This window comes from Petaurus breviceps, unplaced genomic scaffold (assembly GCF_028583685.1).
Source record: "Petaurus breviceps papuanus isolate PSGF00001 unplaced genomic scaffold, PetGlider_PUasm1.0 90845, whole genome shotgun sequence".
Lineage (NCBI taxonomy): Eukaryota > Metazoa > Chordata > Mammalia > Diprotodontia > Petauridae > Petaurus > Petaurus breviceps.
In genome coordinates, this window is record NW_027187359.1 from 2,030,011 (window position 1) to 2,048,613 (window position 18,603).

The following is an 18,603-nucleotide window of genomic DNA, read 5'->3' on the forward strand; positions in this document are numbered from 1 at the left end:
TGGCAACTTTAAAGTACTATATAGATACTATTATTAGTATTGTTATATGCCTAATGAATTTGGGGGAAACTTGGGAGTCACACATATTTGGGTAACTTTTTCAGTTTAATCAGGAACTCTTGCCCTATAACCTTATCAGGATCATTGAGTAACTCTTCAGTTCTGGTCAGAGATTTATGTTACATTGACCATACACACACAAATACACATATACACACACACATATATATATAGCTGTCCCAATTAATACAAATAATGAATCCCCTGAAGAGGTTACATGTATTTAAATTCAAACTCTTCAATGTTATATAAAACGTGCCAATTATAAATATGCAGTGCAGAGTCAAATAATGCAACTCCTTTAGGGGGATTCATTATTCATGCTAATTGGGACCTAGTTATTATATATACATAGGTATAAGTCTGTAATGTGTATGTATGTGTACACATATACACACATATTAGCATATATGTATACACAAACATATGTATATACATATAAATTTGTACTGAGTTGCCTCATGCTCCCAAAGCAAATATAAATGTTGCCCAAATCTGTGATTTCATTTGGTAAGTCCACATGAATAAATAAATAAGAGCTCCTTCCACCAATTCAGATCAATACCACCTGTAAACTTAGGGTCTTAGAGAGTGGTCTGGAATAAGGAAAGGTTAAAAGACTTGCCACCCAACTACTATATATCAGAGGCAGGACTTGAACCCAGGCCAGCTCTCTATCTGGAGCACACTAATGAAAATGATCACCATTATCATCATCAAAGGAAATCACATTAAGGGCTGCAAAGCACTTTCACTACAATACTTCCATGTGAGGGGGCAGCCAGGTAGCACAGTAAGTAAGAGCACCAGCTCCAGTGTCAGGATGACCTGGAGATCGAATCCTGGGCTCAGACACTTAGCACCCACCCAGAAACACCTGGCTGTGTAACCTTGAGCAAGTTATTTAACCCCAATTGCTTAGGGGCGGCCAGGTGGCTCAGTGAGTAAGAGCACCAGCTCCAGTGTTGGGATGACCTGGGATCGAATCCCGGGCTCAGACACTCAGCACCACACCCAGAAATAACTGGCTGTGTAACCTTGAGCAAGTTACTTAACCCCAGTTGCTTTAAAAAAAAATACTTCCATGTGGGGTAGTTAGTAGGAGTATTACTAACTCTATTTTACAGATGAAGAAACTGGGGCTTGAAAAGTTTATAAGCACAGGCCAGTCTAGGGGTGTTCTGCTTACAATAATTCATCACTATTCTTCCAGGAAGTACTTTCTCCATCTCCTTCCACATCTCCATCTACCCCATGCTTCCTTCCTTCCTTTAGAAGAGTCAAGGAAAGAATCTAATGGAGGCAAGTGTAAGTGGACCTTCTCAGTGAGCCACCCCTCACTGGCAGCACGTGCATATGCAATCTCTGGGACACACATTTTGAAGCTCTATAAAGACAAGCTGCACAGGCCTTTGAGAAGTACAGTCTCTGGGACCTTACCAAAATAGCTGAGGAGAACAGGCAGAAAGATGAGACCATGTAGCATGCCAAAGATGGTGATGAGGAAGTTCAGGCGAAAGAAGAAGATCTGGATGAGTTGGGACTTGGCAAGGGCCAGAATGATGATGCCTGGGAGATTGGTCATGGCCACTCCAGCAAAGACCTACAAAATCACCAAGATAGTACAGTCAGAGCTGGGGAAAGGACATTTGATAGGGCTAACTGGGTCCACTGAGCAAATGCTAAGGGATCCATACCTGTCCTGGGCTTTAACTTACCGCACTGCCCATAATGATGGTGGCTTCTTTGGCCCTCTCCAGCTGAGTGGGCTTCGTACTGATAGCAAAGGATCGGGTAACATGGGAAACAAACTCCACTGAAATACCCACAGCCTAAAGTGGACAAGGAAGAGCAGTTATCTAGGGGAACATATATGGGACATAGGAGAAAGAAAAAAAATGGAAACAAAGTAGACATCTTTCGATCAGGGGATGATAAAATAAACTGGAATATATGAAGTAGTAGAATGTTATTGTGCTGTAAAAAGCAGAATAGCAACCAAGAGTTCAGAAACTTGAGAAATCTTGTTTGAATTGGTACAGCATGAAGTAGACAGAGCCAAGAGGATGACTGTGATAATTTAAAGAAAAGCAACATTGAAAGATATCAGAATTCCAGGTACTAGATTTGGAGTCAGAAAGACCTGGATTCAAATCCCACCTCAGACACTAACTGTGTGAGCTGGGGTAACCTCTCTGTGCCTCAGTTTCCCCATCTCTAAAAAGAGACAGTTTGGCTTGATGACCTCTTAGTTTCCTTCTAGCTCTAAATTTATAATCCTGTAATCCAATGCATGATCCATCTTGATTCCAGAGAATTGACAGAGGTGATAGACTATAGATGAAAAATGAGGCATTTATTTTCATACATGGCCAATGTGTTTATTTTACCTAACTACACTTATTTGTCAAGAAAGAGAGTTCACTGGTGGAAGCAGAGCAGGCGGGAGGACAGATAGAGGGTTAAAGAGAAGTGACTACATTTTTTGAAAACATCAATTAAAATGTACTTAAAAGAAAATGGTGGCATGTGCTCATGGGAACCTGATGGGAAAACTGAGACCCCACAGGGAGATAATTCCCTAAAGTCCCCTATCTGCCCTACAGCCAGAAGAGTAAAAGAACTAAGCACTTTGAAGAGCTAAAGAATTTTCATAACTACAAAACAAAATAAAGAGCACGTTCAAGCTAAGTTTGGGAATGGCTGTTACCAACCAGTAGGAGGGGCCAGTCTCAGTACCTAGGAAATTTTCCAGTGTTGAAGACAGCATTATAGAGGAACATAGTCCTTTGGGAACTTGAGTACCATTTTCCACACCACAACCCCACTAACACTTTTCTAGAGTTGAATTCATTAGTTCCTCCACTAGCTATGTTTCCTCCTCTTTACTACAACTTGTTTTTTTTTTTTTTATCATTGTTATTTGTTTCTCTTTCTCTAAGTCTGTTTTATCCTAAATGGGTAATTGGGGGAATGGAAGGAATGAGAGTTGTGATAGTAGAAATGGAAGCCACAGCGCCCCTTTCTTTCTTTCTTTCTTTTTTTAAGCAATCGGAGTTAAGTAACTTGCTCAAGGTTACACGGCCAGTTATTTCTGGGTGTGGTGCTGAGTATCTGAGCCCAGATTTGATCCAGGTCATCCCGACACTGGAGCCCGTGCTCTTACTCACTGAGCCACCTGGCCGCCCCTAAGCAATTGGGGTTAAGTAACTTGCTCAAGGTTACTCGGCCAGGTGTTTCTGGGTGGGTGCTAAGTGTCTGAGCCCGGGATTCGATCTCCAGGTCTTCTCAACACTGGAGTCGGTGCTCTTACTCGCTGTGTTACCTGGCCACCCCTGGAGCCTATCTTTCTAAACAGCTAGATGAAAATTATCTGAACTATGGATGTGTCATTTAAAGTTGTGGATTGAGAAAGCAATTAGGAACTAGGGTGTTTTACTTAAACGAGGCCCTGATGAATGAACATTGTATTCAAGATATTGCTTTGCCCTGCCCTGCCCTTCTCTTCTTGTATCCTGTATTAAGACTAACAAGTGGCTGAAAGTAATTGTTGTGATACAGCCACTCATTCTATGTTTCCCTCAATAAGTCATTGCAATAGTCTTTATAAACTAGTTATTTAATAAAATAACAAGCTATGGGGCAGCTAGGTGGCACACTGAATAGAGCACCACTTGGAGTCAGGAGGACCCGAGGTCAAGGCCAGCCTCACACACTTAACACAAAAACTAGCCGTGTGACTGTGGGCAAGTCACTTAACCCCAATTGCCCTATCTTCCCCCTTCCAAAAAGCAAAAATAAAATAAAATAAAACAAGCTTTAAAAAAAAAAAAGGTATTGGAGTTAAGTAACTTGCTCAAAGTTACATAGCCAGTTTTTTTTTGTGTGTGTGGGTGTGGGTGTTAAGTATCTGAGGCTCAAACCAATCCCGGTCCAGCTCTTTCTCACTGCTCCACCTAGTCACCACTAACAACAAGCTATTTTTAAAATACTTGGACTCCAGATTTCAAGAAAATGCAAATTAAAATTGACCAGATGAGTTAGAACCAAAGAATAATATTAAAATAAAAAGAATCCACTGGTCATGTCCTAAAAGAAATCCCAAAAGGAAAGGTCCAAGGAATATCATAGCTAAAATCCAGAACTTCTACATTAAAGAAAATATACTATAAGCAGCCAGAAAGAGTACTAAGGAACCACAAACAGGATCATACCTAAAGTTTTTATTGAGACTTGGCAATTGCTATTATGAAAAAAGAAGAGATCTTGGAATATAATATTCTAAAAAGCAAAAAACATAGCATTACAAAATAGGGTAATTTTTCCTAAAAAGTTTAGTATAATTCTATAGAGGAAAAAAAAAGCTTTAATGGAATAAAGGATTTTCAAGCTGATTGAAAAAAAAAGATTCTCTGAAACACTAACACAACACTATAGAGAAAAACTGAAAAGGTACATTTATTTGAACAGTTGGATAAAGCTGTAAGATGATGAAGTGCTAACATTATAATAGGAGGAGAAAAAATAAAAGTCCCTTGAAATCCTTAATGTCTTCAAAATTGATTGAGTTAAATAAGAAAAACAGAGTGTCTGGGGGTGGATCAGTTCTGTTTTAAGTATTTTGAGAGGAGAAAGGAAAGAGAAGGTAAAAGGAATATATTCTAGTATAGAGAGGAAGAAATGGGGTGGAACTTACTATTTTTCACTATTGGGCTACATGAGAAGAAGGGTATAATGCATGCAGGATGATAGGTAGTGGGCATCAGGTTAACCTCACTTTTACCTGAACCAGAAAAGGAGAGTGAAACACACATATGAAGAAAGCTAGGTATAGAAAAATACAAACTCAACAGGGAAATAGGAATGAGAAGTGGAGGCATAGTTATAATGCAGAATAATACTGGCATGGGAATAGTTAAAGTTAAATCTAACTTCCTGACCCTGAAGGAAGGATTAAATAGAAAGAGTAGAAAAGATCTGGAAATTAAAGGGGTATTCATCAAATGGGGAAAAATTGAACAAATTATGATATATGGATATAATAAAATGACAATATGACCAAAAAATGAAAATGGCAAAAAAAAAAAAGAGAAAAGCAAAGTCACATCTTAAAAGGAACAAAGAAACCCTGACAGATTTGAAGAAAGCCAAGATGCTCAATTCCCCCAGTTCCCCTTGTAGAAACTGTAAATTCCTCCCAACAACACTTTCTTCAGAGAATTACCGTGACCAGATTGATGAGGGAAATAGCATTGTAGCTTATGCCCCACATTGTCATGAAGCCAGCAGTATCCACAAGGATCATGATGATGGTGAAGAGATTGAGTAAGCCAGAGCGGAGGTCCATTCCAAGCAGGAGGTAGCAGACAGCAAATGTGGGTAGGAGGCAGAGAAACAGAATGAATAGGCCCTCTGAGACGATGGTCAGGTATTGTTCATAGAATACATAGGTGATTCTGCCACAGAGGAAAAAATGTCAATTGAGGCTAGTGTTGATCCTTTCAAAACTCCACCTTCTCCCCAGGGCCTTGAGGATGGAAAAGTCAGAAGGAGTGGCTTTCCATCACCTCCTTACCCCCAGTACCTTCCTCCTAACACCCTAAATACTTCTATGTCCCCTCATTTCCCTCAATCCTCTTTCTTCTATAACAGCTAACATTTATATAGCACTTTTTTAAGGTTTACAAAGCACTTTTGGGGTAGGTAGGTGCTGCAGTGCCTGGAGTCAGAAAGATTCATCAGACATTTACTAGCTGTGTGACCCTGGGCAAATCACTTCACCCTGTTTGCCTCAGTTTTCTCATCTATAAAATGAGCTGGAGAAGGAAATGGCAAATCACTCCAGTGTCTTTGCCAAGAGAAGCCCAAATGGAGTCATGAAGAATCCGATATGGCTGAAAAACAATTGAATAATAATATGACAAAGCACTTCACATAGATTATGTTATTTGATCCTCCCATGAACCCTATGAGGTAGTTATGACTATTATCCCCATTTTCCAGATGAGCAAACTGAAGCTATGGGCAACTAAATGATTTCCCCTGGGTCACACAGTTAGTAAGTATCCAGAGACAAGATTCTATCTCTGATCTTACTCCAAGTCCAGCTCTTTGTGCAACACTTTTTTGCCTTTCCCACATCCCCAAACCCTGCCCCAATTCCCTACCCTTTTCTCCATTGAAATAGATGGTGTCTCAGCCAACAGCATTGATTAGGTGGTTCCTTTACCAAAGATATTGCCTACACCCCAACTTTGTCCACTGCCCACACCCTGGATCTCACGTGTAGGGGAAGACTTCAAAGTTAGGATCAGTCCCTGGAACTTTCCGCAGGTCAGCTGTGATATTTTTTGCCAGCTCCCGGGCAGCCTTAAGAGCTCCTGTGTATTCTTGAGAATTCTTGAGGGCTGTATGGTAAGCCATAAATCTGGTGGCTGGACAAAGGCCAGAGAGATCCAAGGGCAAGGGATGAGCAGGATGGAAGGATCAGTATTTCACAGATCAGTATTTATTAAGCATTCAGAATAGACCAAACATTATACAGAACAGTAAGGAAATAGCTTAACTACCTTCTGGGAGTTTCCATTCATGGGATCATAGATTTACAACAGGAAGGGACCTTAGAGGTCATATGGCCCAATCACTTCATTTTACAGATGAGAAACTAAAAGGTTGAGGAATATAGCTAATGTCACATTGGTGGCAAGTGGCAGAGAGAAGATTTGAACTCAGGTTCTCTGACTCCATTTCATCTAAAGTGATGACCCAAATGAGCAAAAGTTAATGTGGTGGAAAGAGAATTAAACTCGAAGTCAAGAGACCTGGGTCTAGTCCCAGCTTTGCTTGTAGGTGTGACTTTAGGAGGATCCCTTCACTTCTCTCTGGAAATCAGTTTCCTCATTAGTAAAATGAGGTTTTCCTGAAGGACCTCAAAGATCCTCCCAGTTCTAACATTCTGCAAGTCTATGTTATTCTCTGGGTAAGTGTTTAAAATGTCATTAATTGCTGGCAATAAAGATGGGAGGGCAGCTGAGAACTCCCTAGAGGAAAGGACTTTGTGGGAAGTTTTCTGGATAGGGGAAGAAAAATTGGTCTTAAGGAGAGGAAGGTCATTCCAAGGGCAGGGGACAGGCTAAATGAAGGATAAAAGGCTTATGAGAAGACCAAAAAAAAGCAAGTATAAAGAAAGGGCTCAGCCTGAAAGGAGGGGAAGGGAAAGAGGACATGGGACACTTCACAAAATATTATACGAGATATCAGAAAGCAGCCCCCAGAAAGGCACCAGGGAGTAATTTTTTTTTTAGTAGGAAGCAGGTAAGGGCAGAAAAGACTCTAAGCACTGCTTAGAGGGAAGGATCAAAACAATAATAACATCTGGCCTTCATAGAGCTTTAAGGATTGTAAAACTCTTTATACACATTATATCATTTGATCCTCACAACAACCCTATGAGGTAGGTGCTATTATTCTCCCCATCTTATAGATGAAGAAACTGAGACTGAGAGAAGTTCAGTGACTCACCCAGGGTCACACATCCAGTAAGTGTATTAGACAATAAGTTCCTTGAGGTCAGGGACTGTCTTTTGTCTCTTTCCATACCTCCAGTGTTCAGCACAGTGCCTGACATATAGTAGGCACTTAATAAATATTGATTGATTAATTAATTGAAGTGTCTGACGCAAAGTCCAGTGCTCTATCCATAGGCTTCTTGAGAGCAGGGACTGTCTTTTGCCTCTTTTGTACCCTCAGCATTTAGTCTTGTATATAACAGGTGCTTAATAGATACTTGTTGACTGTTGACTGATTCTACCCACAGCTGAATAGATTTAGAGCTGGAAGGGACCTTAGAGGCCCAACCCCTTTAATTTTACAGGTATGAAACCTAAGGTCCTAATGGGGAAGTGACTTGCCTAAGGTCACACAAGTAGTAAGGGGCAGAGCTAGGATTTGAACACAGGTCCTCTGACTCTCAATCCAGCACCTTGCCACTACATTGAGAAAGACCACTTCACACTCTGAGCCTCTGATTTCTGAGCTGTAAAAATAGGTGGGGATAAACTCTAGAAATTCTAAAGTCCCCACTAACCCTAACAAATGGTTATGTTTCTATAATAGGAGTCCAAGTAGACTGCGGTAAGGAATTTGATTGTGGAAAGAGAGAAGAAAAGGCAGGTCATGGAGGAGTTGTAAAGGTTGGAACAGCAGGCCTGAGAAACAGAATCAATGTGGGAAAAGAAGGGCAATGAACATTGAAAATAGCTTCCCTAAGGATGTGGAGAAGAAATGATGCGTGGTAGTGTGTGGTACAACAAAGCTGAGAATTTGCAGTCACAGTGCAGCCTGCCACTTATGGGACATGTGAACTCTCTGAGCCTTAATGTCCTTATGAGTAAAATGTCAGGATTGGACTAGATGACCTCTGAGGTGCCTTCCAGTTCAAGATCTAGGATAAATACGCACAAGAAGCAAAGGGAGCTAAGGGGAATATGTTACTCACACAACAATTATCCCTTCCAACATCACAACTTTCCCTACCGCAGTTTTGATATATCAGGGGTTGGCATAGGAAATTAAGTGGGAATGTTTTGGAAGTTTTGCAGAAGCTGCAGATGACACACAAAGGTCAATAGAAGACACAGAAAAAAATTTAAAACTAAGAAATGCATAAAATATATGTATAGTATTGTATGACATCAAAATATTTTATCTTTGTAGTACCATAATAATTCAGACTTCTCTGGTACGGAGAAGCCAAAAAATTATACACATGATACATGATACATTGCAGGAGCTCCATGCCCCTACTCACTGTGATATGGAAGGTATAACTGTAGTCTTGTTTGAGACTCAAAGCTCCCATAGGCCCTATGACTTCCAGTCACCTTGAGGACCAGTTCCCATTTGTAGCAGCTTTATTCTTTTCAGAGATTCTCCAAAATGCTTACCTACGATCTCACCATCTGCACTAATGTTCACAGAACTATCATAAGCTCCCAGGCCCCTGTAGAGAGAACACCACCATGAGAGTTGCCCACAGGAACTAATCTCCTCCCCACTGATCCCCTGGTCTTGGGACTGACTTGACTACCCTTTGAAGGTGAATCAGTGCTCTATCTCTCCCCTATCAGTAGACCTCACCCCCAGTGCTTTAGCCCAGTTTATACCTCCTCCCCGACTCAGGTTCCCAGGCCCTACCTCCAGCCCCAAATCCACCACTAAAGTCATACCCTTTGGGGCACTTGATATTGGCTTTGTCTTCCAAAAACCAAGGCAAGTACTTGTGGAACTGCTCTTCTGTGGGCCTCGAAGTGCTTGTGCACCTCAGTAAGCAGGTAAAGGTACCTGGGGGGAGATAGGACTTTTCTTAGTCCTTATCCTTGCAAATGTCTTTGCTGCATCAAACTTTGACAAATTACTGTTTCTTCCTCTCACAGAATCAGAATCACAGAGGTGTTATCTGAGAATTGGAAGGGACTTTAGCATCCATCTGGTCCAAACCATAACCAAAAAGAAACTCTACTATAACATACACTGGGGCAGACCATTCCCCTTTTAGATAGTTCTAATTGCTAAGTGTTTCCTGACATTAAGATTAAATTCACCTCTTTACAGCTTTCATACCTCACTCCTGGTTCTGCCCTCTGGAGCAACATATCAGCCCTTCAGATATTAGAACAGAACTAGAATATTCCCTTCTTCCCCCATCTTCTTTTCATCAGGCTAACTATGCCCAAATCTTTCAACAATTCTCATATATCATGATGTCCAGGCCCTCCACTATTCTCGATGCCCTCCTATGCTCTCTCCTGGGCCTCCTCCTCCTCCCCATCTCATCATTCCTCTGGCTCATTAACTGGGCCATCATTCATATCACACCCCCTATGCATGAATGTACTCCAGGATCTGTCATGGGCCCTTTTCTCCTCTCTTTACCTCTATACAAATAACTCCCAGATCTCTATAGCCAACCCAGTCTGTCCCATTAACCTCAACATGTCCAAAATCATTATTTTGCCCCCTCTCCCAAACAAACCCTCCCCTTATCCTAACTTCTTTATTCTTTTTGAGGACACCACAGTCCTGCCAATCACCTAGTATCACAGCCTCAAAGTCATCTTCAGCTCTCCCCTCTTCAGCACACAACCCCATCAAATCAATTGCCAAGTCTTATTGTCCCCTGTTGATATGGCTACCACCTAAATACCTTATCACTTCCTTGCAATAGGTTACTAATTTGTCTCCCTGCCTCAGCTCTCTTCTTTCCACTCCATCATCCATAAAATTGTCAAATTGATATTCCTAAAGCCTGGATCTGACCATATCACTCCTTTGCTCAAGAAATTCCAGTGGCTCTCTCTTTCCTTGAGGGTAAAATACAATCTTCTGTTTGGTTTTTAAAGGCCTTCATCATACAACTTCAACCTTTTTTTCCAGGATTTTTCATATAACTCCTCTTCACACATTCTATATTTGATCCAAGCTAACCTACTTAGTGTTTCTCATATTCAACATCCCATCTTGTCTCTTAATGCTTTAGAACAGGCTGTTCTCTATGGCTAAAATGTATTCCCTCCTTATTTTGTCCACATAGCAATCCAAGCTGCTTTCAACCACATACATCACCAACATTTCTATATACTCCCAACAAAACCCAGTAGAAAGAGATAGAAAGAGAAATTCCACTTAAAATAACTGCAGATAACATAAAATACTTGGGAGTATACCTGCTAAGATAAAACCAGGAACTATATGAAAACAATTACAAAACATTTTTCACACAAATAAAGGCAGATCTAAATAACTGGGAGAAATATTAATTGCTCATGGATAGTTTGAACCAATATAATAAAAATGAGAATTCTACCTAAATTAATTTACTTATTCAGTGCCATACCAAACTATCAAATAATTATTTTGTAGATCTAGAAAAAATAATGACAAAATTCATCTGGAAGAACAAAAGAATAAAAGAATATCAATGGAATCAATGAAAAAAATGTGCAGGAAGGCAATCTAGCAGTAACAGAATTCAAACTATATTACAAAGTGGTAATCATCAAAACAATCTGGTACTGGCTAAGAAATAAACTGGTGGATCAGTGGAATAGATCAGGTACACATTCACAGTAGTAAATGACTGCAGTAATCTAGAGTTTGATAAACCCAAAGATACAAACTTTCAAGGTAATAACTCAACATTTGACCAAAACTGCTAGAAAAGCTGGAAAGCAGTTTGGCCGAAAGTAGGTAGAGACTAACATTTACACTGTACATCAAGATAAGGTTAAAATGGATAAATGATTTAAACATAAAAGGAAATATCATCAACAAATTAGGAGAACATGAAAAAATATAAAGGAAAGAGTTCATTACCAAACAATGAACAGAGAGGATCACAGGAAGTATAATAGAATAATTTTGATTATATGAAATTTATAAGGTTTATCACAAACACCACAAATAAAACCAATGCAGGAAAAATTAGAAGGTAAGCAGGAAACTGAGAAAAAAAAATTATCACAAATTTCTCTGATAAAGGCCTCATTTCTCAAATATATAGAGAACTGAGCCAGACTTTTAAAAATATGAGCCTTGCACAATTGATAAATCATTAAGAGGTGGCTAAGTGGCACAGTGAATAGAGCACTGGCCCTGCAGTCAGGAGGACCTGAGTTCAAATCCAGCCTCAAACACTTAACACAAAAACTAGACATGTGGCCTTGGGCAAGTCACTTAACCCCAATTTCCCTACCCTCTCCCCTCAAAAAAAAAGCAAAAAAAATTTTTTTAATCATCAAAAGACTATGAACAGGCAGTTTTCAGAAGAAGAAATAAAGCTATCCATAGTTATATGAAAAAAATTCTCTAAATCACTACTGATTAGAAAAATACAAATTTAAAAAAAACTCCGAAGTAATACCTCACAACTATCAGATTGGTTAACATGACAGAAAGAGAAAGTGACAAATGCTGGAGATGTGGAAAAATTGAGACACTAATGCACTGTTGGTGAAGTTGTGAACTAGTTCAACCATTTTGGAGAAAAATTTGGAGCCATGCCCAAAGGTTTATACAATTCTGTATACTCTTTGACCCAGCAATATCACCTCTGTATCCTAAAAAGATCAAAGAAAAGGAAAAATGACCTATATGTACAAAAAATATTTATAGCAGCTCTTTTTGTAGCAGAGCATGGCTGAATAAGTTGTAGTATATGACTGGGATGGAATACTATTATGCTATACGAAATGACAGACAGGAGAGTTTTAGAACAACCTGAGAAGCCCCATCTGAGCTGATGCAAAATGAAGTGAGCAGACCCAGAAGAACATTGTATACAGTGACCGCAATATTATAATTATGATCAACTGTAAAAGACTTAGTTACTCTGATCAAGACAATGATCCAAGATAATTCTGAAGGACCCATGACTAAAACTGCTCTTCACCTTCAGAGAGAGCTGATAAACTCTAAGTGCAACTTCACTTCCTTTATTTTTCTTGCTTTTTTTGGTACATGGCTAATATGGAAATACTTTTTTCATGATTTCACATATATAATGAGTATCATATTGTTCACCTTCTCCATGGGTGAGGGAGGTAAAGAATTTGAAACTCAATTTTAAAAAAATTCTAATAAATAATGAATTTGAAGGGAAAACAAAGTTAAATCCAAATGAGACCTCCTACAGAAAGTCTATCTAGATTTTCCCAAAGCAGTGCCCCCCAAATTACTTTGAATCTACTTTGTTTTGTATATAATTTTCTATGTATATGTACATATTATTTCCCTAGAATTAGAGTATAATCTTTTTGAGGGTTTTGGCCTTCTATCCCCATAGTCTAGCACAGTGCCTGTCACATAGTTGGTATTTAATAAATATTTGTTGAATGAATTGATCTAATCCCTTGATAACCTTGGGCAAGTTACTTAACCCCAATTTCCCTCCAAAAAGGCAAAAAAAAAAATTTAATCCCTTGAAGGAGATAAATGCCATCTCCTAGACCTCCCCCAAAGTAACAGGACTCACCTTGAGTAGAAGGACAAAAGGAACCATTTCTGTAAAGACGACAGCATTCAGAGATGGGTGACAGCCAGTCAATGAAGTCATCTACCCAGGAGGAAGCTGGGATAGCTAGATAAGACCTTAGGAGCAAATGAGTTAGAGCAGAAGAGGAAGAGAGGACAGTAAGCTAGCAAGTAGTGGTATGCTGGTAAATATTTAGCAACCTTCTCTCCAGGAGAAAAAAAATGTACATACAATACACTCAAGTTCAATCTGCATTACTAACATTTTCTCCATCACTTTCTTAAGTTTAGACAATTGATGAAACAATAAATAAAGCCCTGATTTGTAGCAGCTGCCAATTTCCAAGGTGTAAATACCCACAGGGAAATTTTAACAGTTGGCTTTTGAGAACCAGTTGGAGTTGGCTGTGGCATACTGTTGCCTATAAATCAGGTAAAGTTTCTCTGCACTGTTTCCCCATTCCTCCCTTTTGGCACCCTATATTCTCCAGATAGCTTATGCCTTCATGCTATCTCTCCCTCCCTTCCCACTTGTGGTGACCCACCCAAGACTGCCTTCCCATGCTTTATGTTGTAGACCTAATGCTTCACCCATCAATACAGATCTCCAATGACTTCAGGACATTGCTTAGTGCCTGGCTAATTATTCTGAGCAAAGAAATTAACTACTTATAATGGTTTGCTATGTTATCCCTCTACAGTAAAATTTAAGGTTTAACAGGACTATTGTATCTTAACCCAAATGAATGAATCATGAGGGAATTCCAGGAGCCATGACAAGCTAGAGAGTGAAGGTGGGTAGGTATAGTAGAACAAGGAGGCCTTTGAGTTCCCTTCCAATCAGAGCACAAAGGCAGCCCCTTCCTCCTAGAGCAGAGGAAGTGGAGATATGAAGAAGAGGAACTAATTCACAGAATTTCTGAAGTAGAAGGAATTTTGGTGGTAATACTCGTACCTAAAAAAAAATGTCCCCACTATATCATACTTGATAAGTGGTCATTGAAACTCTGCTCCAATGCAGGAGTCATTACTACATGAGGCAGCCCTTATTACTCTGGGACAGTTCTGTTAAGAAGTTTCTTCTGACATCATGCCTAAATTTGCCTCTTTGAAATTTCCACCAATGGATCTAAATTCTGCCCTCTGAATGTAAAAAGAATAGAGGAATTGCACCCCCTTGCATAGTAGGTGCTTAATAAATGCTTGTTGATTGATTAATGTCTAATCCCCCTTTTACAGGGCATCTCTTTGAGTACTTGAAGGTAGCTGTCATGTTCCCCCTGAGTCTTCTCTTCTCCAGGCTATGCATCTTCCCCAATTCTTTCAAATAATCTTTATTCAGCATGAACTCAAGGCCTTTCACCATCCCACTTGCCCTGTTCTAAACATTCTTCAGTTATCAAGGTTCTCCCTAAACCATGTTACCTAGAACTGAGCATAACATTCCAAATAAGGTCTAAACAGGCAAGAGTACAGACAAGAAAATCTAAAATAAAAGGGGAGCAAGTGGGAGGGGAGTTGGGGTCAAGAGGAAGCCCAGAGTAAGGAATGATGGTGTGAATACTCACTCTTCAGGGAACTCTGTGGCATATTGGATCTTCTGGGTAAGGGAGTAAGAATCGCAACCTGAGCTGGAGCAGATAGCATTCATGCCACTCAAGCTTGAAAAATTATAGCCAGAAGTGGTCACAAAGTAAACAGGTGCACCAACTTCAAAGTACTCGTTCAGGAACAGAAAGTATTTCAGAAGGTATGAATCCTGGGAAGAGTGTAAATTCAGCTGAGTGATTCCTTTGTAGCTCAAACTCCATCTTAGAGAGATCTCTTCAAACCAAATTTGCACACATACACAAAAATGCACCCGTTCTGATACAGACATTTAAATAAGCATACACTTATGTGTACACATGTCTGGTCTCCAAACTTTTTTGATTGCATAGTTCTATCAGTAAAATATATAGAGAGAGAATACAGTACCCACAATATATATATATTGTATTCATGTTTATGTCGTATAAAGTATTACTAATAATTATATACATTATAAAACTAATATAAAATATTCATTTTAAAAGGATGAATTACAGATGAAATAATATTTCAACCTGGAGTCAGTAGAGAGCCAATAAGACAGGAACAGGGTCAATCCTGTGCTTTAGGAAAGACATTTTGATAACTGTGCAGAGAATAAAATGGAGAGGGAAGAGGCTTGAGGTAGAAGAACCTTTAGGAGGTTATTGCAATAATCCAGGTGAGAGAAGGTAATAGTTGTGTTATAGACAAGCCTCATAATTGTCTATTGTGAGAAAGGATGATTACACCCATCTTTCTACCCTCCTATTTCTTATTTATGCATTTCTCAGGATAGGGTCAATGCTTCCACTTTGGAAACAAAATGGCTAACAGATATTGAATGGGAATATAGAAGGGAGGAATGGTATAGGCAACGCCAGGATAATCAACTCACCTTGGGTACTGACAGCTCCTGGTCCAACCCCACCTCGATGTTGCACATGTAAAAGAGGCTCATACCAAACATGGCTATGAAGAACCCAAACTAAAGGAAAGAATAGCTGATAAGGATGGTAAGAACTTTTCTGCTTGGAGACAATAGAAAAACTATTGGGAGTCCCTTGGACACAGTATCCAGAACAGTGAGGAAATGTCTCCTCCCAGCCACTGGAAGATTTCCTTCAGGGAACTTAAACACTTTGAAAAGTAGCGTAAAACCACCTCCACAAAGGAGGGGGGAAATTTTACTTTCTAGCTATGATAGCCATGGAGACCATGGTGACCCTCTCCAGCATGGAACAAAAAGGGCTTCGCTGGGTGCCAACATGGAAGGAGAGTACTGTCTCTATATGAGGCACACTTTCTTCCCAGAGCCAGTGCCTTGGTCTTTCACTGGTCCATACCACTGTGCAGAACAATACTCTCAGGGTACCCTCACAACAATGCCCCTTTCCCAAAGCCCAGCTTCCCCTAACCTCAACTCCTTGACCTACTTTTACCCCAAATTAAAAAAAAAATCCTAGTGTATCTCCTCTGAGTTGCTAAGTACAGAAGCAAAACAGTTATTGAAAATAGACACTATAGGTGAAGGAAAGACAAATACAGTTGCTGATTATACTGAGGTATTGCACAAGGATCTCTTTTGTATCCACGAGTTCTTATGAGTCTCAGTGGACAATGTACACAAGGAGGCTAATAAAGCCATAAAATAAATGAACACAGCCCCTCTGGTCTGGTCTCCAAGATGACATAGATATGACAGAAATGACAAATGAGATGTCCAGAAAGAAGACTTTTTCTTGCATTTTGAGCTGAAATTCTAGGATTCCCAATTGGGGCAGATCTAGGGAGTTCCCAAAATCTGGTCTCAATCTCTCCTATCACTTGACATCTAGTATCCCTTTGTCCCTTGGAAACTAGAGCCTACACAAAACCAACTGCTCACAGTTCCTCCCCTTAGAGCTCACCACAATGACCCGGGTGAATCCATTCAGCAAGAAGGGAGCATAAAACTTTCGGAAGAAGCGAAGTAGGAGACTTTCACTCTCCTCAGAGGAAGGCAGTTTACTGGGCTGAGCACAACAGCAAACATCCTTGCGGCCAGCCTAGGAGAGTTGGGAAAGGATCCTCATTAACACAGGGGGAACAACAGATCTTCAAGGAAACAAGTTTAGTTCAATCAACATGTCCAAAATAGAATTCATTGTCTTCCCCACCTCCTTAAACCAACCCCTGTCCAAAACTTTCCCATTTCTTTCCCATCCTTCCAAATCAACCAGGTTTCAAATCTCGATTCTTCCCTTACCCTCACAGCCCCACCTCCCATAAACAGTGAGTTGGAGAGTCTAGTAGATTCTACCTCCACAATCTCTCTCCCATCTGTTCTCTTATCTTTACTCACACAACCACCACCCCAATTCAAGATTTCATTCCTTCTCTGTTGGTCTATTGCAATAGTCTACCAATTGAACTCCCAACTTCCTGTCTCTCCCCTCTTCAATCCTTCCTTCACACAGCTGCCAATATAACCTTCCTAAAAAACAAATCTGACAGTGCCACCCCCTTTCTCAAAAAACTTCACTGATTTCTATTTGCTTCTAAGATAAAATACAAACTTCTCAATTTGTCATTTAAAGCCCTTCACAAAAGGGCTCCAGGTTGTCTTTTCAGGCTTGTTACACATTACCCCTCTTGGTTCAATGCACAATTCAACCTTAATGACCAGCTTGTCAGTCCCTAAACTTACCATTGCGTCTTCTACCACTGTGCCTTAAATGCACTCCCTTCTCTCCTCTGCCAGCTAGAATTCCTAGCTTCCTTCAAAGCTTAGATGATGTGCCACTCCCTATTATAGGAAGGCTATTCTAATACCTTAGTTATTAGGGCTCACTTCCTCAAATTATCATAGATCTACTTATCTCTTTAGAATGTATGCTCCTTGGGGGCAAGAATCATAGCTTTAGAGTAAAAAGGAAAGAGAATTTATAAGTCATCCAACCCAACCCCTTTATTTTGTAGATAAGAAAGCTAAGGTTCAGAGAGATTAAATGCCTTGCCCAGGTTTGCACAGTCAGCAAGTGCCAGAGGTGGGATTTCAACCCAGGTCTACCCAATTCCAAGTCTGCCTCTGTTCTGTCTTGCAGACCCAGTTCCTAGCACAAAGGTGATTGGATTGGATTGGATTGGATTTCCTTGAGTCTCCAGAGTAAAGAATTTTATTTTACTTTGGTTTTTGTATCTCCCCAGCTTCTGGTGTGGTATCTGGCACCTACTAAGTGCTTACTAAAATGTTTGTCAACTGAATGATTCTCACCCTTTCCATCACAATCCTGCCCTTGCCCCCAGAGGCCTTCCTCCTTCTTTCTACTGCTCTGGGAGAGGAGGCCACTCCTTAACTCCACCCCAAAGTCATTCCCACCCCCACCTCCAAGAGCTCCCTACCTCTTGCCTTTTGCTGTCCAGGGAGAGCAAGGCAACAAAAGCTGTTATCTGCAGCAGGAAATTAAAGATAATCGCCGCACCAGCTGTCAGAGCAAAAGTGCGCACAGCTGGCATCTTGGTCAGTGCACCTTGTGGGGGAACAAGTGGAAAGTGAGAAAACAGAGCCATTGAAAGAAGATGAGGGAGCAGTGCTGGGAATGGAGCCGGAACAAAACACAGGGACTGGGCCAGGGGCTAGACAACAGGATAAGACAGTAAGCAACTGTGCTCAAAGTTATGATAAAGAATTGACTGGCATTTAGCACTGTGCTTTGCACCAGGCCTTCTCAGGGTGTTCTAGCATGGATCAGGTAACCTCAGGGGATTCACACCACTCCAAGGACTTTTTAACTCCCATTTACATACCACTCTAAGGACTTTTGTAACCCATGGTTTGAGGTACATAATATGAACATTATTATTAACATAGTATGGTGGAAAGAATATTGAATTTGGGGCAGCTAGGTGGCGCAGTGAGTAGAGCACTAGTCCTGGAGGCAGGACAACCTGCGTCCAAATTCA

The 18,603-nt window shown here is 40.3% G+C and overlaps 1 protein-coding gene across 1 annotated transcript in view; it reads right to left on the reverse strand.

Annotated features, from left to right (window-relative positions):
- NPC1L1 (NPC1 like intracellular cholesterol transporter 1) overlaps positions 1-18,603 on the reverse strand; it is a 39,029-nt gene that overhangs the window by 5,840 nt on the left and 14,586 nt on the right. Inside the window, exons 8-18 of the mRNA XM_069071874.1 lie at positions 18,043-18,170; positions 16,569-16,706; positions 15,557-15,646; positions 14,658-14,848; positions 13,091-13,206; positions 9,288-9,402; positions 9,006-9,061; positions 6,344-6,494; positions 5,285-5,516; positions 1,779-1,892; positions 1,501-1,663 (exon numbers count right to left, since the gene is read on the reverse strand). Of these exons, the coding sequence (XP_068927975.1) occupies positions 1,501-1,663; positions 1,779-1,892; positions 5,285-5,516; positions 6,344-6,494; positions 9,006-9,061; positions 9,288-9,402; positions 13,091-13,206; positions 14,658-14,848; positions 15,557-15,646; positions 16,569-16,706; positions 18,043-18,170 (1,494 nt within the window). The remainder of the gene's footprint in view (positions 1-1,500; positions 1,664-1,778; positions 1,893-5,284; positions 5,517-6,343; positions 6,495-9,005; positions 9,062-9,287; positions 9,403-13,090; positions 13,207-14,657; positions 14,849-15,556; positions 15,647-16,568; positions 16,707-18,042; positions 18,171-18,603) is intronic.